The following is a 26,737-nucleotide window of genomic DNA, read 5'->3' on the forward strand; positions in this document are numbered from 1 at the left end:
AGAACTCTTTCTCTCCCAGCTTCAGGAACTCAATCTTTCCAGTTCTTTGAAGTTATTTACATGGAGAATCTCAAAGTCTAGGATTTTTGAGTGAGTGCTGAGAATTCCTAGCCATACAGCACACCAGAGACTGTGTGGTTTAAAGCACCAGTATCTGGTGCTTCAGTCTCTCCACTCATTCATGGAGATATGCACTCATTCATTCACTGAGGTATGCATTCATTCATTCATTCAAGTCTGGCTGGCATTGAACTTGGTTCCATGAAGGCTTGAATCTGGAGGTGAAAATATAGCAGGCTTGTTTCAGAAGGTAATGAAGAGATAGCATTATAGAATGTGTTATCTATAGGACCGAATCTATACACAATAAACACTTAATAAATGAGTAACCTCTATTAACTTTAACTCTGATCATCATTAAAAAACAATAACACAGAAAATTTTTCAGTGATAATTGAATTCAATATCCTGACATCCTAATACATTGCCCGTTTTCATTTCACTTGGTTTATTTATTTGCTCAAAAGATATTTACTGAGCTTCTACTAGAATGCAAACACTTGCATATTGGTAGAGCCTCATCTCATGTTTGTACATCTGCACTCCTCATTTCCCAGAGTTAAATTTTTCACACAGAGGGTATTTTTTCATGCTGTTACATGTTCTTTATACTGACATTTTTTAATGCTGATATTTTAATCAGCAAATATTACTCCTTCAACATCATTATTTATCTGACCATTCTTCTCTTGTGAAATGTGAAGCTTCTTTCTAAATTTTAAATGTTCTTTTAAAAATGCAGCAGTAAGCTGGGCACAGAGCTTCTCATTCCCTTCTGACAATTTTCCAGGATAGATTCCCAGGAATCTAAATACTGGATCAGAAGATTGAATGTTTTTATGGGATTTTGATGCATCCTGCCAAATTTCTGAATCTTGTAGCCATTTACATTTATAATTTTGTTTATATCAGTCACATTCCATTGCCACCTTCATGAAGATACTGCTTGATTTCTAGATGCAGAATTGAGGCACACTCTGCTCTCATCAAGAATGTATGCATCAACCATTTCTTATAAGGGGTGTCTTCCAGACAGCTTGACCCACCCATTATAAAATTCCTTCCACTAAGCAGGAAAGCCATTTTCCTCCTCCCCGGACTTTTAGTTTCTCTTTACTTCCTTATTCCCCAAGACAATCCCTACACCAAAACATTCACTCATAGTTATACAGAACGGTAGAAATGGAAAAGACCTCAAGTATCTTTTTTTACCCCCTTCATTTTACAGTTAAGAACTCAAGAACTAGGGAGATGCTGAATCACTTCAGATTACAGAGTTGGTGGGGGGATTTAGGACCTCTGTGTGAAGCTGATGGGTGCTGCTACTAGGAAATGTCAAGGGGGCGGCCCATATACTAATACTGGAAAGAAAAAGAAAGGATCATTATGCCTTTGGGCATGTATGACCTGTACATGAGTGAAGTGTTCCAAATTTTACTCGCTCCCTGACATGCCCATGGCTTTCCATCTATGTACTCTGTTACTGCAGGTAGTGGCATTGCCAATTAAGCCCAGGGACTCTCAGTGGTACATGGTGCACTTGGCAAGTAAAATGAAGGTTATTGCTGTTGTTATTTCATTGTTAAGTTTTGTGTGACTCTTTTGCCACCCCATGGACTGTAGTCTGCCAGGCTCCTCTGTCCATGGAATTTTCCAGGGAAGAATATTGGAGTAGGTTGCCATTTCCTCCTCCAAGGGATCTTCCCAGCCCAGGGATGGAACTTGAATCTCTTGCATTGGCAAGTGGATTCTTTACACTGACCCACCAGTGAAGCCCAAAATGAAGACTACCGTCCCCGAAAGGAAATCAGGAAGCATTAAAATACAGAGGATACCCTCTCCCAGAGCCTTAAGACTAACCTTAGTTGAGAGCAGACAAGGTGCAATGTGACTGGCCACCTTGTTCTCTGAGCTTTGGATCTAGCCATTTCCTCACTGGCATTTTTTAAAACAGATAGCATCAAGTTTCTCTGACACATAATGTTATTGTATGTCTTTGTGCTTTTTGTTCCTGTTGGTCTCTGAAACCAGCTTAGCCTCCATCTGACTGGTTAATTTCAACCTTTCCTTCAAGACTATTTTAACTCAGATGAAACCGCTTATAGGAAGGCTCCCACGATGCCTCTAGGCTGCCATGACCCTCCAGTGTCTCAGTTCATAAATGGCCTATGAATTCTTTTGTCTGACTGCGTTGAGAATATTTATGTGTCCATTTCCTTCAGTAGACTAAGTTCATCAAGGTCTGAATCTGTGACTTTTCATACTTCCCAATGCTTAGTACAGAATTTGTTGTTTACTTGCTGTCATGTCTGACTCTCTCTGCCCCTGTGGACTGTAGCCCACCAGACTCCTCTGTCTATGGGATTTTCCAGGCAAGAATATTGGAGTGGATTGCCATTTCCTTCTCCAGGGGATCTTCCTGACCCCAGGATCTAACCTGCCTTTCTTGCTTGGCAGGCAGATTCTTTACCACTGAGCCACCTGCGAAGCCCTTAGTACAGGATAGACACTCAGTAAATACTTACTGACCTGAAATATCTGAAATGTATGAATGAGGATTTGTGAAAATCCTAAAATTCATTGAAGATGATCTGGGTCTAGCATTGGTAAAATGTGACTGGAATGCGATTCTTTCTTAGAATGCTTATGTCTTATCAACTATATTGTATTCAGTTCAGTTCAGTCCAGTTGCTCAGTTCATGTCTGACTCTTTGCAACCCCATGAATCGCAGCACGTCAGGCCTCCCTGTCCATCACCAACTCCCAGAGTTCACTCAGACTCACGTCCATCGAGTCAGTGATGCCATCCAGCCATCTCATTCTCTGTTGTCCCCTTCTCCTCCTGCCCTCAATCCCTCCCAGCATCAGAGTCTTTTCCAATGAGTCAACTCTTTGCATGAGGTGGCCAGAGTATTAGAGTTTCAGCTTCAGCACTAGTCCTTCCAATGAACACCCAGGACTGATCTCCTTCAGAATGGACTGGTTGGATCTCCTTGCAGTCCAAGGGACTCTCAAGAGTCTTCTCCAACACCACAGTTCAAAAGCATCAATTCTTCGGTGCTCAGCTTTCTTCACAGTCCAAGTCTCACATCCATACATAACCACCGGACCATAGCCTTGACTAGAGAGACCTTTATTGGCAAAGTAATGTCTCTGCTTTTGAATATGCTATCTAGGTTGGTCATAACTTTCCTTCCAAGGAGTAAGCGTCTTTTAATTTCATGGCTGCAGTCACCATCCACAGTGATTTTGTAGCCAAAAAAAATAAAGTCTGACACTGTTCCCACATTTCCCCATCTATTTCCCATGAAGTGATGGGACAAGATGCCATGATCTTAATTTTCTGAATGTTGAGCTTTAAGCCAATTTTTTCACTCTCCTCTTTCACTTTCATCAAGAGGCTTTTTAGTTCCTCTTCACTTTCTGCCATAAGGGTGGTGTCATCTGCATATCTGAGGTTATTGATATTTCTCCTGGCAATCTTGATTCCAGCTTGTGCTTCTTCCAGTCCAGCGTTTCTCATGATGTACTCTGCATAGAAGTTAAATAAGCAGGGTGAAAATATACAGCCTTGACGTACTCCTTTTCCTATTTGGAACCAGTCTGTTGTTCCATGTCCAGTTCTAACTGTTGCTTCCTGACCTGCATATTGTATATTGTATTACTGAGTAGGAAACATGTGTTAATAGGAAAGGGGTACTCTGTTCAGCACTGTATGAGAGAAACCTGCCAACAATAATTTCTCAAAAATGTAAATTATTATTATCATCACCATCATCTCCTCTGGGATCTTATTATAGTACTCTCTTCTCTTAAGGGCTTCCCTTGTGGCTCAGCTGATAAAGAATCTGCCTGCAATGTGGGAGACCTGGGTTCGATCCCTGGGTTGGAAAGATCCCCTGGAAAAGGGAAAGGCTACCCACTCCAGTATTCTGGCCTGAAGAATTCCATGGACTGTACAGTCCATTAGGTTGAAAAGAGTCAGACACGACTGAGCGACTTTCACTTCACTTCACCTTCTCTTAATTTCCAATCTCTTCTCCTTTACTATTCCTTTTCTGCTTGCCTTAAAAATTTGCTCAAATCTTTCACATGCTTAAAAACATTTCTTCAAACCCTGTGATCCTTTCTATCATCTTTCTTCACCCATTTTTCTCCCATCATTTCCTCACTCCTCTGCAATCTTGTTTTTGCTCCTTCCACTATGATGAAATTGCACTGGCTAAGTAGAGTTACCAGTGACCCCCAGAATGAACGCTCAGTTGATATGCTCGCTGTTGACTTTTCCATAATGTTAGACATTGCTAATGTTAGGCATTGATCCCACCCTCCTTCCTATAATCCTCAGCTCCCTTGACATCATGCCATCATGATTTTCTGCCCCTGGGACTACTCTCACTGAGACATTATGTCATGACCCCATCTTGTTCTCTGTTTTTTAAAATTTTATTAATTCACTGACTTGTCTGCACCAGCTCTTAGTTGCAGCACATGGGATCTAGTTCCCTGACCAGACTGAACCTGGGTCCCCTGCGTTGGGACCATCCAGTCTTAGTCACTGACTACCAGGGAAGTCCCCATGTTGTTCTCTTGAATGCTGGTATTCCCCAAGTTCTGTCTTTCTCGGTTTTACAATCTCATTTACACCAGTGGATTTCATTCTTTGCTACTCATCATAACGACCTATACCCTTTCAGAAAATAAGGATACCTGAGAAAAAGGAACATTTGTGGACTGTAGATGAGAATATAAATCGTGCAGTCACTATGGAAAACAGCATGAAGTTTCCTCAAAAAAGTTAAAAATAGGACTACCATATGATCCAGCAATTCTGCTTCTGGGTTTATATTCAAAGGGAATGAAGAAGAATCTCAAAGAAATATCTGCACTCCCATGTTCCTTGAAGTATTATTCACAATAAGCAAGATATGGAAATAACCAAATTATCAATAGATGAGTGGATAAAGAAGATGTGTTTTATATATATATATCCAATATTATTCAGCCATGAGAAAGAAGGAAATCCTACCATTTGTGACAATACGGATGAACTTTGAGAGCCTTACTAAGTGAAAGAAGTCAGAGAAAAATGAATACCATATGATACCACTTATGTGCATGTTTGTGCTAAGTCGCTTCAGTCATATCTGACTCTTTGTGACTCCATGGACTGTAACTCACCAGGCTCCTCTATCCATGGGATTCTCCAGGCAAGAATACTGGAGTGGCTTACCATGCCCTCCCTCCAGGGAATCTTTCCCACCCAGGGATCAAACCTGTGCCTCCTGTGACTACTGCATTGCAGGCAATTCCTTACCACTGAGCTACCCAGGAAGCCATGATGCCACTTACATGTGGAATCAAAGAGAAACGAACTCATAGAAGCAGAGAGTAGAACGGTGGTTCCCAGGGGCTAGGAGTGGAGAAACTGGGAAGATATTGAACACTGGGTACAAACTTCCAGTTATAAGTTCTGGGAATCCAATACACAGCATGGTGATTAATGTTTTATAGTCCTGTATTACATACAGCAGAGAAACCTGGAATATACTACTGTATTATATACTTAAAAGTTGCTAAGAGAGTAGATCTTATAGTTCCCACCACAAAAAAGATGGTAATTATCTGATATGACTGGTCATAAAGGTGTTAGCTAATAGCGTGGTGGTAACCATTTTGCAATACATAAGTGTAACAAATGAACACGTTGTACACCTTAAACTTATACAATAAGTCAATTGTATCTCAACAAAGCTGGAGGGAGAAAGCAGGAGTATTTCAGGAAAAATGAACAGACTGAACAAAACGGAGAAGCATAAAATAGGAAATTCAGAATGTGGGGCAAAGTAGATAAGAGCCTTCCAGAATAACTCTGTGTTGGATCACAACAGAAAATCAAGCTGGAAAGCAGTGTGGGATCAGGCAGGAACATGAGCTAAGTGTCCCCATTGTTAATGCTGTTAGCCTCTTGCTTAAATTAGTAGGATGACTTGAAAAGTTGTGTTTTCTCAATTTGCACCCTCTTCTAGACTCCATATTGCCATTGATTATAAATTAAATGGGACAATTTAACAAATTAATTGCAACAAAATAAGGATTTTACACTCCTGATTAGATGCTCCTGAGAACCAGGGTTATCTTTTTTCAATACCTAATATGATGTCATATGTAACCAGAACTCAATCAATATTTATTGCCTGATGAATAAACAAACAAAGGACCAAAATCACTCTGATTTGAACACATAGAAGAAAGACTAGTTGAAATTATGGAATATTATCAAAGAATACCAAAAGTGTCATAAATGTGGGTGACTTATTTAGAAGAATCACACATGAAATGTTTTGTGGCACTTCTGAGTGCCAGCATGTCCAGTTGCTTCAGTCATGTCTGACTTTTTGCGACCCCATAGACTGTAGCCCACCAGGCTTCTCAGTCCATGGGATTCTCCAGGAAAGAATACTGGAGTAGGTTGCCATGCCCTCCTCCAGGGGATCTTCCCAACCCAGGGACTGAACCCATGTCTCCTGCATTGCAGGCGGATTCTTTACCACTGAGCCACCGGGGAAGCGCTTATGGTACTTTTAATCAGCTTTAAAAGACTGGTTTTTATATGTTGATTAAGCATTCTTTGTTTCTCTCCTTTTTTTTATACTGATTTTTGTTTTTTTGGTACAACCAAGTAGCATGTGGGATCATAGTTCCCACCAAGGCTCGAACCCATGCCTCATGCATTGAAAGCACAGTCCTAACCACTGGGCCACCAGGAAAGTCCACTTTCTCTTTTTAAATTTTTATCCTGTTAATTTAGTTAGTAAACTTTCCCCCTACTTCCACTCGTCATAGTACAAAAGCAAATCTGGGCCAGCTGGGGATGAGCCATCATGAACCGTAACTAGTCTTTCTAAAGCAGATTTATTTATGAAAGTAGGATTGAATGACTGACTTGTCCCTTTGTAATCACTAATCCCTAGCCTCTTAATTTTACCTTTCAGTAGTTATTACAGAAAGAAATAAAATTTTCACACGAGTATTTTACTGTTTTTATTTTTTTCATCTTGATCACTAAAGAGTAACTTTTTTGGGGAAAAATTTTGGGAGGTCCCTGGTAGTCTATTGGTTAGGACTTGGCACTTTAACTGCCATGGCCCTGGGTTCAGTCCTTGGCCCGGGAACTAAGATCCTGCAAGCCTCACAGCATGGCTTAAAAAAAAAAAGGAAAAAAATTGTATTTTTCATCTCTTTTCCTTTCATGTGTGTTCCATTTAGACCAGGAAATTGACATTTCAGCCCAGAAGACTTAGGCCAGATGTTAGTTCACTGGCTGAAAGATGGATTTCCTGCCCCAATAGGTGACCTCTGAAAGCAAAATAGGCTTTTTCTTAATGGATAGACTGTCCAAATGACCTCATTTCTAGAACAAGGGGCCTTTGTTGTGTCTCTTTGCAATTGGAATCAACATCATCTGATTTTTGAGAACATTCATTAGATAAAGAGAAGCTAGAACCTAGTTGTTTCATTTGTAAGGCAAAGAAAAAATTTATGCCTAGGCAATCCATTTATTTGTTCCTTTAAAAATATTTGTGTTCCTTGAGAGGGAAATGGTGCTAAAATCTAGTGCCTGCTTACCCATATTAATATTTCTCTTAGATTTCAATCCTCATTCCAGCCAGCACTCACCACAGGAACAGAGCGTGTAACGTGCTTCCCAAGACAGGGAATCGTTTCACTAAACTTGACCGAAGCTCTATTTAAAGAAATAGCCATGACACTCGTGTCCCGGCACTCAACCTTCTCTCTCTCTATGTGAGAAGCTCATTGAGACATTCTCATGGCGCCACCTCTTCTGATGAGCTCTTCACCAAGTTCATTTATTTTTATCTTCAATTGTATAAGGCAGCTCAGAAAAAAACCTGAGATCACTGGGCCTTTGTGTGTGCGCGTGCGCGCATGCGTGTGTGTCTCTGTATATGTCACAGGAAATGCAGTTTGAAAGAAAGTACCCAGAAGAGGAAAACGGCTTTGAATGACTGAGGAGAGACTGAAAAACTTGCTACGCATGGAAAGGAAGGGAGTTAGACTGTGTGAGAAGGAAGCTATGCTTCTGAGATTCTAAAATGATAAATTTTACAGCTAAAGGGAAAGTTAAGACATTCTCTCTCTCTCTCTTTGTCCCTTCCTTCTTTCCTGTCTTTATTTCTCTAGAAACAAGAATATGAGTTTCCCTTTAAAACTGCCAACATATAACATTTTAGAAGTATAAAAACCTTGCTCCTTGTAATCCAAAATACTGGCTCCTTCATGAAAGACATAGAACAGAAAAAAGCCAATCTGTATACAGTTACCATCAGGCTGGGCAATGCATCTAAGACTCATGGTTCTTCTTCAAGTAATTTATATAGTAAATATATGACACTTAAAAAAAAAAAAGAGTAGTAAAAAAGGATAATAACACTTTCCTTTGTTTTAATGAGTCAGCGCATACTTTTTCCAGAATGCTATACTCAGCTCAACACCCCCCTCCTTTGTTAATAGTCATATGCAAATATCATTAATTATAAATTAATATTTATTGTTGTTCAACCAGAGTATTCTGGATAATATTTCAATTCTGGATAAGATTTATAATAGTTTTCTGTGGTTTCTGGGATTGATTTTGTGCGTGAGCATCTTTTGTTCTATGTCTACAACATTACTTCAAAGAAGCAGAGCCATAGTCTTAATTGGAGCCTTTGAAAGTAATGGGGAATAAAAAAATATTTTTCATGACCACGTTTAAGCAACAGAGACAGCCAAGTAGGCTTTGGGTAAAGTTTATAAAATACACAAGACTGATGAAGCACTTTGTTTGGTGGATGATACTTCCCAGCTGTGCTTTTTAAGACTTTCCTTGCATAATTTGGAAATATTTAACATAGTCTCTGGTCCCTTATTAACACATTCCTTTTTTTTTTTATCTTACACTCTCCTAAGTTAAAAATGAATAGCAGGGAGTATGATTCTACAGACCATTTGCTCTCCATGCTTCCTTTTTTTCTGCTTTTCAGTGTCAGGTAGCTCTCAGAGAATCTCACAGCTCTCCACAGGAGATACTGCTCCCATGTTAATTCAGAAGTTGTTTCATGGTGAGTTGAAGTCTTTGGATTCTTTGCCTTAAGCATTGTGAATTCAGTGTTGGAAGGGCTTCACTGGTAGCTCAAATGGTAAAGAATTTGCCTGCAATGCAGGAGACCCCCGTTTGATACCTGGGTCGGGAAGATCCCCTGGAGAAGGGAATGGCTACCCATTCCAGTATTCTTGCCTGGAGAATTCCATGGACAGAGGAGCCTGGCGGGCTACAGTCTGTGGGATCACAAAGAGTCAGACATGACTGAGCCGCTAACACACACACACCAGAACCAGCCCACTCAGAGCCTTTTATTTCTTGTCTATAATATGTATTACTGAATAGTTCAGAATGGGTTTACAAATCATCTTTTCTGACCCAACTATGCAAACTGAAATATCGGTCACATTGTCTGTCTGAGGGAATAATTCCCAGGCAAAACCTTGGTGTTTACAGAGCATCAACACAGAGGAAAACCTAACTGGCTAGGCTGGTAACCTTGCTTATCAGAGTGGGAGAAGAGATTTCAGAGAAAAGTATTTATAGCTCTGAATCATCATTTTGCTTATTTACCTTCTCTGCACAGCCTGTTTGGGCTGTCTTCACTTGGTTTTTTCTTTTTAGTTTGCTCTTAGTTCTTCTCTCCATCTCTCTTACCAAATACTTCAAGATGAAGACTTTTAAACAGGTAATGATTTAGCAGGGATTTAGCTCACTTTTAAGGTAGTTGTGGAAAAAATGTGTTTGCGATTGTTAAGCAGAAAAAATGTTTTGGCATTTTAGTATTTCCTTGAAGTTAGTCCCCTCCACCCCCTGAGGCATTGTGGAATGCCCAGGGTTGGAGTGCCAGAGAGCATTGCTGACCTTAGGCAAAAAGTAAATGAGCTTATCTATTTTTGTAGATCAATTTCAGAAGGCAGTATGGTAAAAAAATTAATTAGACTATTTATAATCTTTTGGATTTAACATCTGCTTAATCTAACTTTTTTTTTTTTCCTGTAGGAAATGTGTTACCTTTAAAAAGTAACAAGTATTTGGGGACTTCTCTGGCAGTCCAGTGGTTAAGACTGCATGCTTCCATTGCAGAGGCCATGGGTTCAATCCACAGTCAGGGAACTAAGATCCTGCATGCCTTGTAGCATGGCTGAAAAGTTTTAAAAAAAATTAATAACAATGAAATAAAAAATAACAAGGTTTGAATGAAGCTGTGTTCCTAGAACATGTGCTATTCTTATGGATAATACAGTTTATTCCAATAAATACATTTAACATTTTATTGTCTGTCCTTAAATGTCTCTGAGTATATGATTTGGGGAACTCCATTCACATATCTCATGATGGTTTCTTTTACCAACTAATTTTAAAAGCCATCCACTGGTTTAGTTTTTCAATAGATTATATTTTAAACCTTTACCTTCCCTTGGCATTTCCTTGGCAATGTGTTCCTTTCTTTATTCTGACAGTCCCAAGTTCCTAGAGGCTCTCAAATTTGTGTAGATATCACAGTCACCTGGGGGGGGGGGCAGTTGTTAAACTGCTGATCACTGTGTCTGACTCTATGGACTTGGGGGCTGGGGCCTGGAAATTTGCATTTCCAACAAATTAGGTTATGCTAATGCTTTTCTTCTTGAGTCCACACTTTGAGAAGCACTGATCCAAATAAAGTAATCTAAAAGATGGAGCTAGTATGAACTAAGGTGGTAGTGGAGACAGAGAGAAGTGGATGAACTTGGCATACATTTAGGAAGTAGGGTCCACAGAGCTTGTTCATGGTTAGAAGGGAGTGATGGTGAGGTGGGAAGTAATCAGTCATGTCTCTGAGGTTGGTAGCTTGAACCAGTGGATGGATGTAATGGGATGTGAGCAGGGTGGGATGGACAGATTGTAGTGAGAAGTCATAAATTCTACTTAAAGTTTAAATAAACTATTTTTAAAATGTCAGTCACTTGACATAAAGTTGATTTTCAATAAACATTGGTATTGCTGTTATTACTACTTTCAAAATTGAATAGTCCTTATCACTCCACTCTGTCTCCCAGATCTTTTACTCAGCAGCCACACTCCACGGCTAGGAATTCTTTTTTGCATGTACTAGAAAACTTAGCATGTTTATAATGTGATCCAACAGACAGGTATGGACAAGGGCATTTTATAGATATAAACCTCATGGTATGAGTGGGTAGGTGGAGGGCAAAAGGAGGGAAAAGAGAGAAAAAGTTCTAATTCATAGAGTTACTACCTGCACATTCACACACAACCTCATAGCTACTGTATTAAATAGCTGAATTCTCCCACTTTACAAATGAGATAAATAACTTGCCCAATATTTTACAGAAACCTGAGTGAAATTCAAACTCAACTCTGTCCTGAATCCGTTATATTTGTGCTGCTGCCAAACTCTACCTTCACTGCCAGGCATCATGTCCTAGGGCATCCCTGGTGGCCCAGTGGTTAAGAATCTGCCTGCCATTGCAGGGAGCACGGGTTTGATCTCTGGCCCGAGAAGATCCCACACTCTGCAGGGCAACTAAGGCCATATGTCGAAACTGTTGAAGCCGATCCACCTAGAGCCTGTGCTCTGCAACAAGAGAAGCCACTGCAATGAGAAGCCTAAGCACAGCAAGAGAGTAGCCCCCACTTGCTGCAAATAGAGAAAGCCTGCCCAGCATAGCCAATAAATAAACATAAATAAATTTTTTTAAAGTTGATAGCTGAGGATCAGGATCAAAATCATGAAAAAAAAAAAGATGTCCTAAATAGGCTGCAGGCAACACCTTGTAACTTCTAGATTACTGGCTTTTATATTTGTAATCCTGCCACATAGTCAGAACCACTTTTTCACAAAGCAATCCAATATATGCATTTATATGTGAATGTGTGTATGTATGAACTTCTGTGTTCCATGTATTGTGCAGCTGTATGACTGAGATTTGGGCTCCCCAAGTGGCTCAGTGATAAAGAATCTGTCTGACAATGCAGGAGACTCAGATTTGATCCCTGGGTTTGGAAGTTCACCTGAAGAAGGAAATGGCAATGTTCTTGCCTGGAAAATCCCATGGACAGAGATACCTGGCAAGCTACAGTCCATAGGGTTGCAAAAGAGTCAGACGCAACTTAGCGACTAAACAACCACTGAGACTAACTTTCCAAGAAGTAACACTTATTGAGATAGGTGTATTTCCAGTATGTACTTTCATTCAATACATTCTAATAGTTCATTGCAATAAATGTTTATCAGAACACAGAGAACTGATTTCAGTACACTTTTGGGTCTCTACTAGATGTCTAGAAAATCCTCTTCTAGATCCCTTTCTGTCCTTGGAATTCACTTACCAGTGTTGTGACAATCCCAGTGAGTTGGATGAGGGAGAGCCTTGATGGAAAGACAAAAGGATTCCTATGTGTTCAGTTCAGTCACTCAGTTGTGTCCAACCCTTTGCGACCCCATGAACTGCAGCATGCCAGGCTTTCCTGTCCACCAGCAACTCCCAGAGCTTGCTCAAACTCATGTCCATCGAGTCGGTGGATGCTTTCCATATCACATCTTTAATGGTGAATCTACACTTGCCCACCTTACAGAGCTTTGTGGGAATCAAATACATCACAGTGTAGATGAAAGAATTTTTAAAAGTACTGAAGTCATCTGACTTTGAGTCTGCTCCTGTCCCTTTGTTCACTTGCAGTGATCATTCAAGTCCTCCAGAGCCCATTTCTTCATCTTCAATATGAGGGATTTGATCCAGATCATCTTAAAGGCCCTTTTCCACCCTCATGGGGGTATAATTCTATTATAAAAAGCTCTTTGTGAATGGTACCCTAGGGGACTCTGAAATAGTATGATCATAATCATGATGTTGCTGGTTGTTCTTTATATTTTGTTAAAACGCCCTTGAAGGAATTTTTTTGGAAGAATTGACTGTGGAGAAAAGGCTCAATGTGGGAGAAGTAATCAGAATCATTTTGAGTAGAAGCGTCATGAAGTTGATCCGTGAAAAGGTTCAGCTTCATTTTTCAAATGTCAAAAAATTGTGTTCTATAAGAAGAAAAATGACTGCTCAGAATTTCATATTTATGTACAGACAGCAAAATTACAGGTACCAACATTCCTCCTCAAACGTATTATTTATTTCCTTATCCATTTATTAGGCAGCCCCAGGAAAAGGACCTCAAATATCTAGGGTAGCTTGATTCTCTGATTGCCAAAATGATGGCTAAGATTTAATTATACTGAGAAATGTTTGTATTGTTGCTAAATAGTACCTTATCTTTAGATGACCCTGAAATGTAATATCACCTCTGAGGAGGTAGGTGGCAATTAATGTGGCCTTGCTTTATCTAGGATGGGGAAATAGAAATGCAGAAAAGTTCATTGCTTTGCCTTCAGGTCCTCTGATGAGTCAGGAAGAAAGACTCATGCTTGGCAATGGAGACCGATGCTCCCACCATCCTTCTTGTTTGGCTTCATGCTCGGTCCCTTGCCATAATGTGTTTATGCAGCCCCAGTAGAAGCAGCACTGTTCTTTGTATTCTTGGATTGAGTAAGATGTTGCTGTTGTTTAGTCGCTAAGTCATGTCTGACTCTGCGACCACATGGACTGTAGCCCACCAGGCTCCTCTGTTTATGGAATTTCCCAGGCAAGCATACTGGAGTGGGTAGCCATTTCCTACACCAGGGGATCTTCCCAACCCAGGGACTGAACCCCAGTCTCCTACATTCCCAGTTCTTAACCAGGGAAGCCACCAGGGAAGCCCACTGAGTAAGGTACCAAATGGTTAGTACACTGAAATTCTTAAATTTACATAAAATCAACTCAGTGGTTATTTTACCTTTTTTTCGTCATTTACTTATTTTCATGTCTTTATAGAGGTGATGGTGATGATGATAATTTTAAAAAGCCCAGCACTGCTTTAATGAATTTATTTGGATTCCCAGAATTTCAGAACACACACCTGGCACCAGCATCAACCCAGGAGAGCACTAGGCCTGGTCGTATTGACTCTGCGCCCAGCATTCCACATCAGCACAATGCCTTCTGACTATCAAGGGAGAGCTTTCTCATTCCTTTTCTTTCCTTTCAAAAATATTGTCATTGGGGATTATGCTTATAAATTTAATTACCTTTGGGGGAAAAAAAAAAAAGCTTCCTTGGTGGCTCAGAGGTTAAAGCATCTGCCTGGAATGCTGGAGACCGCAGTTTGATCCCTGGGTAGGGAAGATCCCTGGAGAAGGAAATGGCAGCCCACTCCATTACTCTTGCCTGGAGAATCCCATGGGAGGAGGAGCCTGGTAGGCTACAGTCCATGGGGTCACAAAGAGTCGGACACGACTGAGTGACTTCACTTTTTTTTTGGAAAAAAATTTTTTTTTCTTCCAATTTTGAACTTTCCTCTAAGGGCTCTTCATTTATTGGATTTTGGTAATTAATGCTCGAGGGAAGGGATTTCAAGGACTTGCTCTTTTGCCTCTCCTTTTATGTGGACCCAGAAGGAAAAAAAACAAAAAACAAAAAACACCAGGGAGGTGCCCCAGGGAGGACTCTCTCTCTCCGAGGGGTATCTCACTTGGGTTTTTGAAGCACTCCTTTAACAGAGCAGTCCTTTAACAGAGAGGCGGTTCCTTGTGTTTGCTGAACTGCTTCACAAAGTGATCAATCACCCAATCCAGTGTGGATCGTCATTTCCCAGGGAAAGTTGAGTGGTTTTTAAAGAAACAATCACAAAAGGAGAAACACCTCTATAGGGCTATTTCCCTCATAAAATAAATCCGTCATGGATTTTGTCCTTAGAAAAACACACACAGGGCCCCAAGTGTGCTGGTTTACTGGTTACAACCATAGCACTTCCTTTTGAAAATCCGCCTCCCCACTCGCCCACCCCACGCCGGTCCTTACATTAAAGAAACCATTAAAACCCAAGGCGCATTTCCCCTAAAGCGCGGAAACCCCTAGCAATGCAGCGCATTGCCGGCACCCGGGAACTAAAATGTCCCCACTCGTAATAAATATAATAAACACGACCCAAACAATGGCTCGTGCCCAAGCTTTCACACTTGTTTTTTCCAAGTCTCGGCTGCCAGAGGCAGAGAGTTGTAATTCCTGAGGTCGCTTGACTTCGGGAGGGGCGAGGTGTGCGTTGTGACACTCACTGCTTGGGAACTCTTTTGGGTAGGACTCGCTTAAAGATTAACTTTCTCGAGTTTCTGGGACCAAGACTGTGTCGGTGAATGGCGTGATTGGAAACTTGTGCAGGCGGGAGGCTGCAGGCGGCCGCTCTTTCAACAGGCGATTTGTTCTCCTGTCTGTGGCTCATTTCCATGCAAAGAGCCTGACATCAGAGCACCTTTTGTTGCTAAACGCTTTCTTTAGCGTCGAGAGGAGAGAGTCATGTGGAGCTGGAAGAGCTCATTTTGAAGAGAGGGGGCCGGGGAGTTCCCTCCAAGTTCCCGAGGCAGCTCGGTCACCCGGCGGGGCTCTGCCCAGACGTACTGGAAGCACTGAGTCGCGTGCCCAGTTAGTCGGTCCAGGCCGCAGGAAGAGACGCCTTTGCAGCGGCGTGCATCGCTGCTGGGGCCGCCAGAGTTCCCCGCGGGTAAACTCAGTGGTGCGAACTTTGCCTCCTGCTGCCCGGCCGCCGAGCCGAGCCCGGGCTGGGAAAGTTTCCGGACTTGTCAGTCGCGCGGCCCGCAGCCACCTAGAGCCGAGGAGCGGCCGCCTGCCCCGGAGGGCCCCCGCCGGGTCGGAGGCCGGGGCCGCGGGGGATGCGGCGCGGGGGCGCGGCTCGGTGGTGACGCGGCGGGCGGGGACCGGCTCCCGGGGCCGGGCGCGCGCGGCTGCGGGGCCAGGGCGCCCCGGGGACCCGGCCATGGAGCAAGACGCGGGAGCCGCCGGCGCGGCGCCTGAGCCGGAGCCCGAGCCCGCTTCGGAGCCCGAGGTGGGCGCGGGCATGTCCGAGGCGTTCTCCCGGCTCTGGACCGACGTGATGGGCATCCTGGTGAGTTACCTGGAGGCGCGGGGTGGGCGGGTCGTGGGTCCCCCGGAGCAGGGCAGCCTCTAGGGGACCTCGCGTTCCTGCGCGCTCGCCGACTCGGCCAGCCCACCCCTTGGGGGTCGTCCTTCTCCGGCTCTAGTTCTTAAGGGGTTAAATCCACAAGGTTTAGGATTTCAAAAACCTAATTAAAAAATAACCAGCCACAGATCACATCAAAGATAGATGTTTTAAACAATCGGGTGTGGTGTTGCACAGTGTAATCTGGGACACCTGCTGAGAAGTTGGTGTGGAAAAAGACAGAGGAAGAGTCTTTCAAAGACTGGATGTAAATAAACCGTGTTTGGCGGCTGTGGATTTGGGAAGAGGTTGATTTTACTGATGTTTATCTCTGCACCATTTGTTGTCTGAGCTGGAGAGGAAAACAATTACCTCCTTGCTCAGAACCACAACAAGTTAACTGACATACTCTGCAGTTTTCAGTTTGTAGAATTACAGGATATTTGTTATGTGTTTGGAGCTGAAAACAATAGGGCTTATTTTGCTAAATCTGTATTGTCATGTATTTTGAAATGTCCAGTAACTAAACCCGCCCCTGGATTTGGCATAATTTCTGAAAAATAGTTTTTAGGCATGGAAGATGAAGCTTTAACTTGTTCAGGGTTCCGTGCCTTGAGGAGTTTAGTAGATTTGCTTTGATGGCGCTGTAGAGAGGCAGGTAGACTGGAATCAGATGGATGGTAGGTCAGGCACCTTACTCCACACATAAGTAAGTATGTCTGGCATCTTACTCCACATATAAAAAGTCAACTTCAATGTAAAGATTTGGAATTGGCTATTTTGGAAGCCAATTGGAAGAGGGCTCTGTATTTACTTGGAGATTTTTTTTTTCAATAGAGCAAGACGCGGGAGCCGTCTTTTTTTTAATAGGTATAGTTTGTTGAAAGAAGCTCTTTGGGAATGATGAAACCATTTTTACCACAGTGATTCAGCTCTTAGGCTTTGTAGTGAGTGAGCCTGGATTCAGATCCCAGCCCTCCTATTGACTGACTGCATGATCTTGGCCAAGGTACCCAGCTGCACTGATGTTCTATTTCATCACCTGAAAAGTGAAGCAAAGATCTGCTTCTTGGATTTTCTGAGATTTAGCTAAGTTGATATATAGCTAGTGCTCAGCATACTAGTATTAATAGAAGGGGGCGGCAGAGGAAGAGATGGTTAGACGGCATCTGGGACGTGAGTGAGCAAACTCAGGGAAATAGTGAAGGACACGGAAGCCTGGCATGCTGCAGTCCATGGGGTCGCAAAGAGCTGGATACGACTGAGCAGCTGAACAACAATAAGTAATGGCTGTTTTTTTTTTCTTGCGAATAATCTTGTGGCTCATCTTTCCAGAGATCCTAAAAGTCCCAGTTATTCCATCTTCCTTTGGTATTAATGATTATTCCTATGCAAAGAGCCAGGGAAGGTCGGTCAAAGATTTCTACCTGCTCTTCTCACTGATATTTTATTTTACTTATTTTTTGAAAGCAGATTTGTTCAGGGAAATACACACTCCATAGACAAGAATGTGGGCCGTCCCACAAGGGCGCTCCAATATTTTAAAAATATATATTGAGAAACACTTCAAGTTATGCTATTTGCATTTTCTGAACATTACTGATGAATACGGGCCTTCAGTGAAATTCCAGAAAACTCAATGAACATATATAAAAGTTGTGATAGACTGTATTTTAAGTTCATCCAGCAGAAGCTTATCTTGCTATTTCTTGCTTAGGTCTCACTCTAAATTTTCAGTCGCTGAGAAAATTGGTTTGCATCTCTTAGTAGGGTGTGGGCTGGGGAGGGAAGGCTTGGAGGGGCTTACTTATATTGAAGTGTGGGCTCAGGGTCGTTCGGGGGTAGGGGTGGCATGGAGCACTTTCTGAAGAGTGACTCTCCCTTCCCTGGCAGATTCCAGCACTGTTGGGTCAGTCGTAGCAGAGTGTTCTTTGGCTGAGTTAGAAGACGGGGTGGGGCTCAAAAAGCCCAAACCTGTTATTCAAAAGGCCGATGCAGGAGAAAAGAAAACATGTACTTCTTACAGAGCTAATATTTAGTTCTTTGTGAGGCTGAAAGACGGTAACGGTTGTCCTAAACAGGTAGTGCTCACTCCTGCTTTCCCATCTTTTATAAGATCTTTTTTTCCTTTAAATCTTGGGCATCAAGATTGTTCCTCAGGCAAAAGGCAGACGCAGAGGACATAGCTTACTTCTCCTCTGTGCGGGCCTATGAAAAGTCACTAGGGGAAAAGGATCTTTATTCTGTGTTGAGGATGCTGTCATCCAAGTGTTAATAAGAAACTATCTTTGGAAAAATATATCATGACACAAAACTGACATCAGACTTTGTTCTTACAGAGATAAAAGACACTATTTTCTTCATTTTGTATTTAAAACGTGGGATTTTACAATCATCTCTCAGCCTAGACAGGCAAAGTGATTTGGGCACTAGAGGCAATGTCAGGCTGCACCCCAGGTTTCTGACCTTCACCAGTCAGGAGCATGTTGCTCCATAGTTAACTGTCCCAGATCAGCTTAGTAGAAATGTGACTACATCTGGTATTGTAGGCAAAGGCGATATGGAAGTTTGTGGACCTGTGGTCAAGAATCCGCCTGCCAATGCAGGAGACTCAAGTTCTATCCCTGGGTCCGGAAGATCCCCTGGAGAAGGAAATGGAAACCCATTCGAGTATTATTGCCTGGGATATACCATGGACAGAGGGGCCTGGCAGGCCTTGGGGTCTCTATAGAGTTGGACACGACTTAGCGACTAAACAACAACAACAAATTTGGAAGATTCTTTTTACCTGATAGCTCAGTTGATAAAGAATCTGCCTGCAATGCAGGAGATCCCTGCATCCCTGTGTTCTATTCCTGGGTCAGGAAGATTCCCTGGAGAAGGGATAGGCTACCCACTCCAGTATTCTTGGGCTTCCCTTGTGGCTCAGCTGGTGAAGAATCCACCTGCAATGTGGGAGACCTGGGTTCGATTCCTGGGTTGAGAAGATCCCCTGGAGAATGGAAAAGCTACTCACTGCAGTGTTCTGGCCTGGGGAATCTCAGAGTCAGACAGGACTGAGTGACTTTCACTTTTTTATTAGAGAACTTCGGAGAGGAGTAAGAGGTAGAAGGGGAATTATACATCCAAGCTCATACTTAGCAGATTTCAGGCACAGTTGCTGCTTTTATTTTTTAGATTCTTCTTAGTGTAAAAATGTGAACTTTAAAGCCTATTAGGGTTTTTAATTGAATGAGCACAGCTCCCCTTTCCCGAAGGGGCAGTATAACAAGGAACACTCACCATCTGTCTCCCATTCCCCTCCTCCCCATCCCCCAGCCCGGACCCCCCAGCCCCGAACCCCGACCCCCGGTAGATTTTGTTGGTTCTGACCCAGGGGAGGGTGTTACCCCAGAGGCATTGATCTCAGTAAATACAGGGTGGTTGTTTGAGTTCATTAGGGCACATTTTGCATTCAAATTAATTCAGTCCTGCACAGTTCAGCACCAACTAGTTGCTTTTAGATAGTTGTTAACAAAACGCTTATTTAGGGAAGTAACAGTATAATTTATGGCATGAAAATGAGTGTGCTGGCATGAATAAAATGCTAACAAGTGAATATATAAATAGAGAACCCCTACTTACTACGGATTGTGCAGACCTAGAGGGCATTTAACTCAATTTTCTACCTCCAGGGTTTGGGACTTACTGACTGGCTGTTGAGAAAATGATTTTGTTGAGTGAAAAAGGAAAAAAGCATGTACTCTTAAATGCAGGAGCCACTTCAAAATACAGTTCTGTACACTCATGCCCTGGCTTATAATGGGGTGCTTTTATGAAGAATAAATTTTTTTTTATGCTGAATCTACCACTTGGACAGTTCCGCTGTGCAAACTCAAATTCTGGCACTTCACTGAAAGCGTATTGGCAAACTGGGAAATGTTTGTAAACCCTGAGCAATTAAACCGTGGTCTTCTAGTCAAGTACTCTGTTCTGTTCTCTAACTCAGCAACGTATGGTCTGCTTGGGTTTTCATAACCTGACCTTTCAGGATGACATTCTTAGACTTCTGTTGAGATGTACAGAACCAGTTAGAATCCTCTGGGGGTTTTACTTTTATTTTTACTCCCTGTTATTCAGTTGCTCAGTCATGTTCAACTCTTTGAGACCCCATGGAGGGCAGCACACCAGGTTTCTCTGTCCTTCACTACCTCCCGGGGTTTGCTCAGACTCAGGACCATTGGATTGACTATGCCATCTAACCATCTCATCCTCTGAACCCCTGGTTACAGACAAAAACATTCCATTTTTGTTTTTCGGGTGAGGGAGCCTAGTTTTTTGGTTTTGTTTTTGTTTTTTAAGAGTAGGAATTGTTGAGGTTATTAGAAGAGGTGGATCATATTTTCAGGCCCAAGTATCCATTTGGTAAATTGTGATGGTTCATAAAGTTTTCCTCCAAAATTGGAATAAGCAGGCATTTTAAAACTTCTCCTTTGCTGGGAAGGGAGAGGAAGGGAGTTAGTAAGTAACTATTGTTTGCTAGATCCTGCAAGATGCACCTCCCCCAAACCTTACATTTCCCTGCTGTGTTGCTACAATTTACACCCATTTCCTAGCAATGCTTAGAAAATACCCATTGTGTAGACAAACTACACAGATGACCTTCCCCTCTTCTAGTTCCTGTGCAGGCTACAGAAAAGTGTAGTAGGTTTATTTAAGTTAATAAACATAATAAATAAACTCTTTAGGTTATCTGCTAGGTTTATTGTATCTTGCTGTTTACTAAAGCCCTCTTCCTTTCAAAGACTCTCCTTCACTCTGTGTTTAAGTGTGGGGGAGGGAAGAGGCCTGTGAGATCCCTAGGGGGCTTTTAAAATGCAAACACCTTTGCACCAACCAGTGTGTAATTTACATATTGTTGGGTGGCGTCTTACGGTAAGCCCTTTAGCTAATGACTTAATTTTAGGTCTTGGAATCTGAGCGTCAGCCCTAGTGTCAAGTATTCTGACTTCATCTTGATTTTATGTTCCTGTTAGGCAGCGGAAAGCCTATGGCTTTTACATAGGCACTGACTAAAGAGACCCTGGATGTGAGCCCTCAACTCCTTCATTTAGATAGGAATGGAAGGGCTTGGGACAGCAGAGTAGAGGCCATAGCTCAGACCTCTCAATTTTCAATTATCTGCCAAAGACAGAATTAAGCCTTATAGTTCTGGCTGGGGCCCTTGATTTGCTATCAAAAAAGACCCCCAGGGACTTCCCTAGTGGTCCAGTGGCTAAGACTCTGAACTCCCAATGCAGGGGACCCAGGTTCCATCCCTGGATCCCTGTTCAGGAAACTAGATTCCCACGTCACAACTGAGAGTTTGGATGTGGCAACTAAGACCTGGCACAGCCAAATAAATAAATAAAATGATCATTTTTTTTAAAAAGAGGCCCCTGTGTTAGGGGAAGCACACTGATTAAAACCGCCCACCCTGGCCAGGCACCATAGTAACTATTTGCATGAGTTGCTTTATGACAGGAGATCCTGATAAGGAATACGGAACTAATAAGCCACCACCAACCGGAAGAGTTCGGGAAAGGTCTAAAGGAGACACTGCGTGTCTGTCCACTTCCCAGAATCCGTCTCGCTAGCATCCATCTTGGCTGAGCGATGCGTGCGCCACCAGGAAAGACTCTGAATTTGAGTGATTGGCCAAAGACCACCCGGAAACTAATCCCATCACCATAAAACCCTAGACTGCGAGCCACACAGCAGAGCAGTTCTCCTGGGTTCCCTTACCCTACTGCTCTCCACCCGGGTGTCCTTTCCCAATAAAGTATCTTGCTTTGTCAGCACATGTGTCTCCTCGGACAGTTCATTTCGAGTGTTAGACAAGAGCCCAGTTTCGGGCCCTGGAAGGGGTCCCTCTTCCTGCAACGTCTGCACTAAAGTGGCAGTGCATATTCCTAGCCTTCCAGCATCTTGCTTTCATGCTTTCATTTGCCGCTCTCTATCCTGAAACATTTTCCCCCGCCCACCTGGCTCGTTCTGCATCCTTTTCAACATCCTGACTCCAGCTTCTGACCAGAGGATGTCACCATGTGGGGAGAGGGACTGAATCCCAGTGCTAGGCGGGGCCCTTCCCATACTTACCTTACTTGGTCTTCTCATTGTGACCACTGAGCAGTGTTGTCCCCATTTTACAGTGGAGAGTTAAATGTGCACATCCTGAATCACACAGATAGTGAACAGGGGAGCTGGGATTTGAATCCCCTGATATTTCCTGGAAATTAACTCACAGTTGTAATTTTATAGTTCATTCTTTCACATCTCTATTGGGACACTTCTTGAGTATTGGAAGAAAACTGATAACAAAACTAGACAGCCTCTTAAAAAGCAAAGGAATCACTTTGGTAACAAAGGTCCAGATAGTCAAAGGTATGGTTTTTCCAGTAGTCATGTACAGATGTGAGAGTTGTACCATAACAAAGGCTGAGTGCCAAAGAATTGATGTTTTTGAACTGTGGTGTTGGAGAAGACTCTTGAGAGTCCCTTGGACTGCAAGATCAAACTGTCAATCCTAAAGGAAATCAGTCCTGAATATTCATTAGAAGGACTGATGCTGAAGCTGAAGCTCCAATCCTTTGGCCACCTGGTGGAAAGAGCCAACTATTTAGAAAAGACCCTGATTCTGGGAAAGATTGAAGGCAGGAGGAGAAGGGGATGACAGAGGATGAGATGGTTGGATGGCGTCACCGAATCAATGGACATAAGTCCGAGCAAGCTCTGGGAGTTGGTGATGGACAAGGAAGCCTGGTGTGCTGCAGTCCATGGGGTCTCAGAGAGACATGACTTAGTGACTGAACAACAGCAAATGGACTGTCAATCTTTTTGCTAAAGTTTTTAAACTATTAACTGTACATACTCCTGGCTTCCAGAAGGACAAACAGCATCCACCACCCTTTCCTTAAATACCTAGTCGTGTGGTGCAGTGTGTAGAATGCTCCAAGGAGGCTGGAGGATAGAGTGAGGGGGTGGGGGGTGGTCAGCCACGGTGCTGGTGCAAGCAGGTCAGTCCCAGAGATGCCTTCCACCTTGGGTCCTGGCAGTGAGTAGGTTTCCCTTGAGAGGTGTTCCCCAGTGAGGGTAAGGAGGAAAGAAGGGAGGAAGGGCCTTTTGGACAGAGCTGAGGGGAAAAGAGACGGGAGAGCACAGCACACTGAGGTGGGTACTGGGTAGTGAGAGCTGAGGTAGCTGGCATCATTCTGTAGTCTCCAATGAGAAGCCATTGCAGAATTTTAAACTGACATATGACATGATCACTTTCTAGAAATGTGACTTTTGTGGGTGATGAGTTGGTGATGAATTTGGAAGAAGACTAGTGGTCTAGGCAAGAGAAGATGAGAGGTTAAACGTTTGTGAAATGTACTAGTTCATCTATCATCTGGCTTCTGTTTGTCTCAATATTTTTCTCTGTAAGTAGTCAAGAATTGCTGCTGGTAACTTGCTTTTGATAAATTCTTTTCAGCTCAAGAGTAGGCTGGGTTAATGCAAGAGATTTTTAGAGATGTTGTAGTGCTGTGACTTTTTCATTCTAAAGAAAAATTGTCTATCTTGACACATCTATGTGTACACATATTTGCTTACCTGTCTTTGCCCTGGAGTGAACGATTTGTTTCCTTAAAAAGGAGATATATTATTTATAACTGCACACACAATGCTATAACCAAAGGATCTTTAATTCCATCTTTTAAAAGCTAATTCTAGAGGACAGTGAAATAGAGGGAAATGCTCAGTTTGGCATGTCATGTGTATATGCTCAATCCTGTCTGACTCTTTGCGGCCCCATGGACTTGTTGCCCACTAGGCTCCTCTGTCCATGGGATTTTTCAAGTAAGAAGTAGGTTGTCATTTCCTTCTCTAGGAGATCTTCCTACCCAGAGCTTGAACCTTAGTCTCTTGCATTGGCAAGTGGATTCTTTACCACTGAAACACTTGGGTCGAAGAATACTTTATGCTTCAGACTTAACCATCATAATCCTGCTATATTATGTGATGAGCTTACCCAGGGTTTACACACATTCTTTTATTAGGGTAGGATTAAAATTGATTTCAAAATAATGAATTTAGATGTGTAGAGGCTAAAGCTCTAAGAATTAACTGTACCTTTTAATACCAATGTAAGACTATAAGCAGTAAACCTTCAGACTGATTTTGAGATAAAATGTATTTTTATGATGACATGGAATTGTTGTTTCTCAAATAAACGTATACTAATTTACTAATTAACTTAATTTAGTAATGACACCTGAAATGTGTGGGTCTGCTGGTCATTAGCTTTGCTGTTAGCCAGCTGTCTAGTGTCCCACCTTTTGTTTCATAAGATGTTTCACTGGATAGCATTAATTCTTTATGAGTTGAGATGCTTCCTAGAGATAACTTACCTTGTATTTTTTCTTGCTTGTCAAGTCCTGTAATAGAGAATCCGGCATGGAGGCTGGAGACTCAGGCATTGGAGTATCTTAGAGACACAGAACACAAGAGCTTGATAATGAGATAGTTTTTCCTCTCTGGAACCCGTATTCTTTGTTTTTTGAAGGGACCTCCTTTTGTCTTTCAACTTTCTAAGCTGATTGGTGAAAACATGGATACGTTTGAGTTTATAATGATTGCTCTGTAGAGTCTTGTTCTGTGTGTCCATAGAAATACTTGGCAGCTCTCCTTGGTGTCTGTGATGCAGATTTGATTCATGGTTGGTTTTGTTGCTTCATCCACTGTTTGTTTGGTTTAAAGCAAGTAGTGAATGAGGAAGGTCCAATGTGTCCACACATCACTCTGTGCCTGTTAGGGCTTCATTTTCTGTCCTGTTATGAAGAATTGAAAGTGGAATGAAAAGTGAAAGAAAAATAATGCCTATAATTGTAATCTTAACTAAAAGTATTATTAAAGGGCAGAAGAAAAACGTGTTTTTTTTTTAGTTTAGTATGTATCCTTAATCTTGGTTACTTTCAAAATTTATCCTAATTTTGTGGACTTGATGACTTTTGCCTAAGACTTCTTATCAACCAACACTTTTTTTTCCACACTCGAGGTAAAAAATGTTTTTATGCTTTTTTGGGCACTCTTAAAAATTGTTTCAGTATTATTTGTTATTAAGAAGAAAGGAATGTTCTAGTTTAAGAATAAGTATCTGTGCTATAGGCTTACATTCATTTTCAGAGGATTTTAAAGGCCTCTTTATAAGATAACTGCTTCTTGGCCTTTTGGCTAAAATCAAGTCTTGTGATAAGAGGGCTTCCCAGGTGGCACCGTGGTAAAGAATCTCCTGCTAATGCAGGCAATGCAGGAGACACAGTTTCAATTCCTGGATCAGAAAGATACCCTGGAGTAGGAAACGGCAGCCCACTCCAGTATTTTTGCCTGAAGAATTTCACAGACCGAGGAGCCTTGTGGGCTACAGTCCACGTGGTCGCAGAGTTGGATGCGACTGAGCACAGACATAAGATAAAACGTTAACAATTTTACAAGTGTCCTTGTTTGGAAATATGAAGGTTAAAAAACATTTTTTAAACAAAACAGCAGTGAGATACCCCGCACACCTTTAACAATGGCCAGAATCTGGAACACTGACGATATCAAATGCTGAAGAAGATGAGGAACAACTGGAACTCTTGTTCATTGCTGGTGAGATTGAAAAATGTTACAGCCACTTTGGAAGACCATTTGGAAATTTCTTACAAAACTAAGCCTTATGCTTACCATCCAGTCCAGCAATTGCACTTCTTGGTGTTTGCCCAAAGAAGGTGAAAACTTAAGTCCTCCAAGCAAAAAACTGCATACATCTATTTATAGCAACTTTATTCATAATTACCCAAACCTGGAACCAACCAAAATGTCCTTCAGTAGGTGAATGGACAAGTAAAGCTTGGTGGAAATTATCTAGGGATAAAAACAAATGAGCTATCAAGCCATCAACAGATGTGGAAGAACCCTAAATACTTATGACTAAGTGAAAGAAGGAAGGAAGGATTGAGGGCAGGAGGAGAAGGGGACGACAGAGGATGAGATGGCTGGATGGCATCACGGACTCAATGGACGTGAGTCTGAGTGAACTCCGGGAGTTGGTGATGGACAGAGAGGCCTGGCGTGCTGCGATTCATGGGGTCGCAAAGAGTCGGACACGACTGAGCGACTGAACTGAACTGAGGTGAAAGAAGCCAAATCTGAAGAGATTTTTGATTCTTACTGTATGACAGTTTGGAAAAGGCAGGACTATGGAGACATTGAAAAGATCAGTGGTTGCCAGGGTCGGGGGAAGGGACGGATGAATAGGTGGAACATGGAGAATTTTTATAATGATGAATAGATGTTCAACAGCAAGAGTGAATCATGTTGCATGCTTTGGATTTGGGGTGATTATGATGTGGCAATGTAGGCTGTAACAAATATACTTACCACTCTAATGCGTACAATGGATTTATTTCAATACCCCAAGCAATCCTCAGATTTTCAGTGGACACTGAGTTTCCCACAAATTTAATTCAAATCTGACATTTTTCTGCT

General features: G+C 42.2%; 1 protein-coding gene across 3 annotated transcripts in view; it reads left to right on the top strand.

The window, feature by feature from the left end:
- SASH1 (SAM and SH3 domain containing 1) overlaps positions 1-26,737 on the top strand; it is a 344,484-nt gene that overhangs the window by 136,883 nt on the left and 180,864 nt on the right. Inside the window, exon 1 of one of the 3 annotated variants that reach the window (XM_040238648.1) lies at positions 16,008-16,156. The exons of the other annotated variants lie outside the window; for them this stretch is intronic. Within the exon in view, the coding sequence (XP_040094582.1) occupies positions 16,028-16,156 (129 nt within the window). The 5' untranslated portion in view covers positions 16,008-16,027. Of the gene's footprint in view, positions 1-16,007; positions 16,157-26,737 lie in introns of those variants that run through there. 3 annotated transcript variants of the gene reach the window in all.

The sequence above is a fragment of the Oryx dammah genome, unplaced genomic scaffold, assembly GCF_014754425.2.
Source record: "Oryx dammah isolate SB20612 unplaced genomic scaffold, SCBI_Odam_1.1 HiC_scaffold_4, whole genome shotgun sequence".
In the NCBI taxonomy this organism is placed as follows: Eukaryota; Metazoa; Chordata; class Mammalia; order Artiodactyla; family Bovidae; genus Oryx; species Oryx dammah.